The sequence below is a fragment of the Aptenodytes forsteri genome, unplaced genomic scaffold (genome assembly GCF_000699145.1).
Source record: "Aptenodytes forsteri isolate BGI_AS27 unplaced genomic scaffold, ASM69914v1 Scaffold66, whole genome shotgun sequence".
In the NCBI taxonomy this organism is placed as follows: Eukaryota; Metazoa; Chordata; class Aves; order Sphenisciformes; family Spheniscidae; genus Aptenodytes; species Aptenodytes forsteri.
In genome coordinates, this window is record NW_008795131.1 from 5,305,438 (window position 1) to 5,313,403 (window position 7,966).

Sequence of the window (7,966 nt, forward strand, 5' to 3'; positions counted from 1 at the left end):
AAACTCTACAGGGCTCTTCGGGGAGAAAAGTCTCCAAGACTCAACAGGTCTCTGCATTCTGTACTGTAAACTGCAGTTAAACACACCATTTCGCGACCTCTAAGAAGGGGGTGAGGTGGAAACAGAAAATAAAAGAGAAAGCAGCCCTTGCAGTTGCACAATTGTGGAAAACCAAATATTCTATTTTTAGGTATGAAAAATCAGTCCTCAGGATTGGTGAGGATCAGGGAGGCGTCTCCAGCAAATACAGCCTTTGCCCATGTCCACCATCATGATATAATATTTTCCAGACTACTAACTTCTCTTTGACATTTGTTTTGAAACACACTGTTTTCCTTGTTCCTTGTTTCATACCATCTGAGATACAGCTTTCTGTGAATGAAGTTACTGAGAAAATGAAAGTAAGACTGAGAAAATCCCAGTTCCTGTGTGATGTTACCAAATACAGAACATGAGTCAAACTAATCAGTTGCAACAATTTATTGTCAATTTTCTATCTTTTAAAATCCATTCTGTAAAGTGACAGGAAATATTAATCAAAACACCACCATTTTTAAACCTCTTTCAAGAAGGATACCAAAGACTGTGCAAAAAATAAGCTGTAATAATAAAAGGACATAAAGTGCACTAGTTTTTAAACAGATGAAGCACACAGGTAATAAGGCAGTTCAATCTAATGTTGTGGGGCAGCAGCTGAAAGAGAATATTTTATATAAGGTAGTGAAGCACCCAAACAAAGCTCTCTCAGAAGTTACCAATTAAAAAAAAAAATCAAGTTAATCCTTTTCAAAATAGATTAACGCAGAATATGAAGGCAGATTCTTCTGGGGTAAAAGGCACCCAGTTGATAGTTACAGAATAGGGAAGTTAACTTCTTAGGCCTCTCAGTTCATAGGTAAACACAATAAACAGCAGTTCCAGAACTGTCCTCTTCATAATCTACTAGCTTACTTAAGTATGCAGGATTACTCCCTTAAGTGTGCAGTGTCAGGGACCTCTCTGACCAATGATAAATACAAACATTATTAAGCTCTTAGCTGCAAGTAACAGATGCCCCCATCTGCTTCTAAACTTTTAAAAACTATTTTAAATATCAAACACAATTATGAGGAAAACAGAAAATATTCTTCAAAGAACTTTTTTTTTTTTAAAAGTTAATGTGTCTGCCCTGATTAATCACAAGCTGAAAGGAGTACTTGATGACTAGTGTATACTTCAGTTAACACTATTTCATAAAACCTGGCTTGACAGAAGTATAAGATAAATTAATCAAATAATACAAAAGTTGACAGATGTGCCAGCTGGCTCATGCTCATGAAGAAATACACCGCCTCTGAACAGTAGGAAAGACTGCAGTAAAGCAACTGACCAAGTGGGCAGCGCAGCACAGAGTGAATCCATTTTCATGTATTACTGACTTGCTTTAGAGCACAGTTCTTGACAAAGAGGCTACTCACACATTTCAAATAAACATATGCTATTTTGGATGCCACTGAGGGATGCTACATTGTGGAGCATAAAGCTCTAAAGATTCGTTCTTACAGTTTAAGGTCAAGGACTCTCATAATGAATATTATGATATTGAATGTCTAAGACTCACAGCCGCTGTGCTGCCTGTTCGGGTTGCATCTTATCAGAGCTTTATATGAAGGCACAATTTGTAATGCCAAGTTAAAAGCTATTCACAGATAAGAAACTGTTTCCCTGAAGAAAAGATCACAATGAATATTATTTGTTTCTCTCACAAATACTGTGTATACTTGTTCTTTATAGTATCGCAGTAAAGATCACTTCCTTATGACATTTGAGAATGAGCCAAACACCACAGAAGAGATGTTTTTGTTTAGCACCAAATTCTTAAGCTCACGTGTCTCTAAACAAAAAGCAATGCCTGTGACATAATGAACCAAGTGAGAAAGAGTTTACAAAGTGCTAAAGCTAAAGAATGATTTAAAGAATATTCAGTTATTGACAAATGGTGCTAAGCGAAACCTGGCTTGGGATGGAAGTATCCTATTCAGTACCCACAGGGCTCAGATGACTTTCAGTGGCAAGAGTGAATTGAAATCAATAACACCTCTGACATAACAGTGTGATCAGAAATATATACAGCTCTTTAACCATGTGAAGTGCAGAATACTATCCTATATTTTAGATAAACCACAAATTTACAGTCTTCTCCATACCAAAACCTGATATCAACAAATTTAAAAAAAAAAAAAAGGAAAGATTTTCACTACACAGAAAGCTTCTACATGAGGCTCCAAGGCTGGTAATACAAAAGTAGACCCTTTAACATTTGTCTGTGGGCTTAAGAGCAAGAACCTAAACACTAAACAAAGCACATCAACTAACCCACCAGTAAATTGCTATTGTTCCAGTCTTTCTAGACATGTCACTTCCACATTTGTAACGTACAGACTTTCCACACGATTTCAGCTTTAGGTTCCTAATGTTATATACATAGAAAAGTATAGCACCAAATTCGGTTCTGTCCTTAGACTGAATGTTGATAAGTATATAATGTGGAGCTAATGACTAAGAACTTTTTTCTCATTTTCCTTAGCTAAAATGTGATCTAAATAATCTGTTTCTCCATACTTCAAGAATTAAAAGCATGAAGCAGAAGTCTCCCAACTGCCTTTTCCTTGTTCTAATGTTTGCCTTGCGTAACAAGCCTCCTGTGAAAACCTCTCTCTAGCTTAACTGACAGAGTTGTTTGTATACAACCTTTGAACGGTTAATTCCACTCAGCTCCTCTAATTGTACAGGAGTACTTAGGAGACATTATTGACCCAAGGTCTTACAGTAACCAGCTGCAAAACTGTTGTTTCCAGAATGTAGTTATTACATTTGTGTAAACACAATGAAAACCCTCAGGCTAATGAATGGCCAGGAGATACTATTCCACACTGAAAATGATGCTGGTAACTGAATGCTTGCTGTAGGACTGCTCATCAGTGCGGCCAACAAAAACTGGGGCTTTGACATGATGGGCCCTTAATCACTCAATTATTGCATATACCTATCAATAGTCCATTACTTACCAGAACTGGCATGATATAGAAGTACAGAAACAGGTTCTTCATTTCAGTAAAACTAAACCCTGTATACTGAACAGTATAGGCTTGTCCCTTTTTACTGGCATTATCCTTTGTTGCATCAACAGTTTAATGAGCACTGTGAGCTTTTTTTTTTTGTTGTTTTAAAACATCTACATCTAGGCTAATATAACATCTTTGGTTCTTCTGTTGAAGAACAGAATTTGTATAATGTCTTGAAAACATAAAAGCCTCAGCTTATGCAGCTGAATGACTCTTCAGCTTGGTCATTAGAGAAACATGTCCGTCTGTGACATTGGAGTTACTTTCACCATTACAAGGAAGTCAATAGTTTGCATCGTGTCTCACCACCACCAAGAAAATTCTTTGCTCCATAACAGAGTAAATAAAGTTATCTTCACATTATATTTCCATTCTATTAAAAGGTTTATTACTTTGAAAACCAGATTATGTTTGTATAAAAAAAAAAAAAAAAAAAGGACTCAGACATCTCATCGTGGCCTACAACTGAACCACTACTGTCAAAATACTCAGTCACGGTGTCTCCTGCCTCAGCAACCATGTTCCCCCTCTGCATCCTACTAGGAACTGCATGTTCTACCAGTTTCCAAAGTCTAAAATTCACAGATCCTGGTCCTACCGTATCAGTTACATCTATCATACCTTTGGTCTGATGTTCCCATATATCAGCTGGCACCTCAGACATTTGGAGCTGCAGACATGCCACGGTTGCACCTTCCAGCTCCTTGGTGCTTTCTCTCTTGAACTATCCATAAATTAAATAACAGGCATATAAGAATGAGTTAGACACATGCAATTATCCTATTTAGTAATTGAACAAAATATGTCTCACACTACATCAAGCAAGACAATTAAAGCAATGGAGGGCTGTTGAGCACACTACACTTAAAGTTCAGGAAACTAGTATGTTTCCATACGCTGCTAATCCTACTGAGTTATTGTTTTCACTATTGCACTGATACAAAGCTCAGTGCATCTCCGTACTACAGACCAAACATATACAATAGAATTGGAGTACAGCATGGGTCACCTGTTTGCTGTTCTTGATTAAAAGTAGCACATTTAGATATCATCTATCAAATCTACTTGCTTTTTTATTACAGTGTTCAGTTTCATACTGGATATTCCTCGTCAACTGCCAAGGTTGACGTTTTCTATGCTCTACCTTGCATCAAACTATTTTGAAAGTTTAAACCAGAATGGTTGCACTTTCTACTTAAATACTTTTTTTTTTGAAAGATAAGTGGTTTTCCTCACATGAAGAAAAACTTACACCTACTTTGTTGAGAAACTTCATTACCTTCATGCTTTATTATCTGAAATTAAGCAGAAGGATGACCCCTGCATAATACCTGAGTATCTTCTGATGCACCTGTCGGAAAAAGATTTGAGAAGGAAGTGGGGTAGAGAGATAAGATGGGAGAGAACAGAATTAAGGAATATACAGAACACAAACCGAAGTTGAGGGTGTATAAGGTGATGTGAAAGATGTAGGACTAGAAAGAGGAACAATAGTGGTGATGGCAGAGGAAAGAATAACAGAGGGCTGGAATTCTTGAAGAGGAGGGTTTAGGGTTAGCAGAGACAAAGGAAATTTTTTGATACAGTACTTTATGGTATAAATGTTCACTTACAGCCCCCATTTCTTTTATAGCACTCGTCAAATTCTTCTTAACTACTTTGAGCTAGCATTTTCTTTTTGTTTCTTTCATGGCTGAATAAAAAAAGCAAACTGGAGCCTAAAAGAGATCTGCTTTAGCACTTGAGCTCTATTTTGGCAGGTGAGGAAGCTCAACAATTTGGAAACAGTAAAAACAAACCCAACCCCCAAATACTTAGGACTTCGGATGCGCATCGCAGCATGCACTGCCACCTGGAGGCAGAAAGTTCCAAGTACAGCTAAAAGCAAAGGTCATGTTTCAAAAGGAAAATCTTTTACCCCTAAATTAATTTTATTTAAGATAGCTAGTATTTCTACTGAGTTTTCCCTGATAAAAATCTATTAGGGCAGTGAAAAGACAGTCTTTTTAAAAAGGACATGGACTCCCATTTTTAAAGGACATTTATTATATGTTGCAAAAAGTTGTGAAGGCCTTTGTATCTGTACAACATTGCCCATTTCAGTGATTATACCATTCAGTGCAAAAAACCCATCTGAATGGCGTCCATTTTCATGAGAGTTTAGAGATTAGGGTGACAGGCACCTATCTTTAAATAAGAAAAGACAACCATTAGTTCAAGTGCAAACCTACAGAGTAGAATGAAGATATGCCCGTAGCACCGACAGGCAAGTGGAAAATACTGTGGTTCAAGTTTCAGATGGGCTTAAAGTTCTTGTGGGTAAGTTCTCCACTCAGCAGCCTATGCTTTTGTGTCTGCTACTAGATTAAAACCAGACCTGTGCTCCAGTCATACCTCTGCTTCACTCTGAAAAACATATCTATGATCCTGACAGAGGATGATCTGACATAACAGACTGACTACCCTAATTCAGAACGTTACACAAACACAAACTTAAAACCACTGTTACTTCTACAGAAGAACCTTGCCACCAAATAACCTATGCAATAAGTGTATCAAACACTGCTATGCTATGGTGGATCTAGACCTAACAGTGTAATCTAGTTCACAATCAAGTAAAGATAAATTTGCTCTGATCCTCAATGAGCATTTCTCAGGTTTGCGCGCTCCCAGTATAGACTTTTACGCTCAGATACTAGTTAAGTTCTTTCAGATGAGATGCTGTAATTCATCAGATATGAATGACAGACAGGGCACTATTTATTATTTGTTAATGACTTGTACTCCATTACATTTTTATTCTCAGTAAGTTTTCCTGAGATGCTCTCTGTGTGACTCAAATCTTAGACAAGTTTGGGCTTTAAGCTAAAGTTTGTGATTATACAAGCTAATACTTTGAACCTAGACTGTGCCTTTTAATCTATAGACTCAAATAGCTTCAGAAATAGTAATTTAGCTTCGTGACATCCCAATGAGATATAAATTATTTTATTTGTATTATCTAAGAGAAAACTCCAGGCAATAACTATAATATAGTACTGGGCTTGACTGCAAGTCCTCTAAGGATGTTCACCAAGGACATTCTTGTCTTCATCATTCCTCTTCTACTTCTGTTTTTTATACTAAAAAAAAAGGAAAAAACCCAATTATTTGTGGGAAAGAGCACATAACTAAAGGTAACAGTTCATGGTGGCAAGGATTTACAACCCTCTTCGTGATCTACATAAAATTATCTCAGTTTCCTTTAAGTTAGATTGAAATTTGATAGGCTTTCGCTCTACAGTATAAGATAATGCTTCTTGGCAGGCACTGTGAATCTGATCCTCCTCTCACACAGTTCAATTACCAGTTTTCCAATGAAGGAGACTACAATCTCTGTAGCAGAATCAGAATGTGGCTTTTCATAATTGTAGGGAGAATAAGATCTGATTCAGGCACAGACAGTTATTTACTAGGCTATAACTGCTGGGATTTGGCTACTTCTATAATATTATAATCTATGACTAATCTGTGCTTGCTCCTGTAACAATTCTCATTTGGATCTCATGGGCTGGCAGAGAGAAGGACTTAACAGTCATTTAGTAAATTAAATCACAGATATTTAGAGCAAGCTGAACTTTTGACTTGTTTCATGATACTCTAAGAAATCCATGTTAACATATCATGCTCCCCAACCAGATGTAAATCCAAGGAAGTCCAGGTGACTCTCAGCTGTCTAACAGTAAACAATCGTCATTCTTAAATAAGAAACCAGTTTGAGTGGTATCTTTCAGTGCTGTGGTAGTAGAGAGGCATATCTGTCTGGGTGATAACTACAGCACAAGCAAACCATTATCACAATTTTGCCACTGTGTTGTCTAACCCTGATTTGTGCAGCCACAGGCAAGATCTGAGGGGGAAAAAAACCCAACATTGTTCTGGGAGTTAACATAAACCTACTAAGAGAGGATAGATTCCTGTTAGGAAAGCAGATGATGTGTATCAACAAACCATGGCTTGCAAAATACTGTAGTTTTTTTCTCTATAATAGAGTTATACTAGCCATCGCTGCTGAAATTTAATATAATTCTTCATGGAAACAAAGATTTATACAGAGACCAACTTAAAGCATCATTGGTTCTAAAAAATACACTTAAGTTTGTATCGACAAAGAATTTTTTTTTTAACAAGAACTATCACAATCATAAATCCCTAGTAGCTAGGTATTTCCTTTCACCCAGACACTTCAACATCCAGGACAATGGAACAGTTTGCTGTTCCTAACTTGCCTTCTGATGTTTTCTTCTTTGATCTGAAGTGAGAGAGAGCAAAACTTAGACAAATCTGATGCACTTACTTTATTCATGACCCAGTCAGCATCTTCAATGGCTCTCTTAATAATCTGTTGGATTCGCTCAGGATCGTCTTCATCGGCATGAACTTTGAAACTCTGCAACATTCAATCAGTGTTACACTGGCTAGCCAACTTAACACAACAGTTGTCAAAATAAGGATCACTTTTAAATCTCAAAGAAAATATTTGATGCAAACAAACTGTTGATCTGAAAAGGTAAAAATATACATTGTAGCACCTGGCTGTGCTATTTCCATAAGAAGTCTTGCCAAATGTAATTTCATATTAAGTATTTTACTCCTTTCATACATCATCAGCAAAAAAACCCCAGAGAACTTTAATTCAGAACAACAACTGAAATTGTCTGCCACGTTAAAACTAGAAAGACACAGAACAACAGGTAACAACTGAATGTCTGCCACGTTAAAACTAGAAAGACACAGAACAACAGGTATGATCAAAGGCATGAAATATATGAACAATTAGATGAGATTTACCCAGCCGGGGGGTTGGGGTGAATATTGAATAT

At 36.9% G+C, this 7,966-nt stretch overlaps 1 protein-coding gene across 6 annotated transcripts in view; it reads right to left on the reverse strand.

Moving 5' to 3' along the window:
• Positions 1 to 7,966, reverse strand: part of LYRM9 (LYR motif containing 9) — a 56,137-nt gene that overhangs the window by 5,115 nt on the left and 43,056 nt on the right. For 4 of the 6 annotated variants that reach the window (XM_009278264.2, XM_009278267.2, XM_009278266.2 and 1 more), the window contains 2 exons: positions 7,441 to 7,533; positions 474 to 3,828 (listed from right to left, as the gene is read on the reverse strand). In XM_009278264.2, coding sequence (XP_009276539.1) covers positions 3,493 to 3,828; positions 7,441 to 7,533 — 429 coding nt within the window. In that variant the 3' untranslated portion in view covers positions 474 to 3,492. Of the gene's footprint in view, positions 1 to 473; positions 3,829 to 5,129; positions 6,227 to 7,440; positions 7,534 to 7,966 lie in introns of those variants that run through there. The other 2 variants (XM_019471808.1, XM_009278269.2) reach the window with 2 other exon arrangements.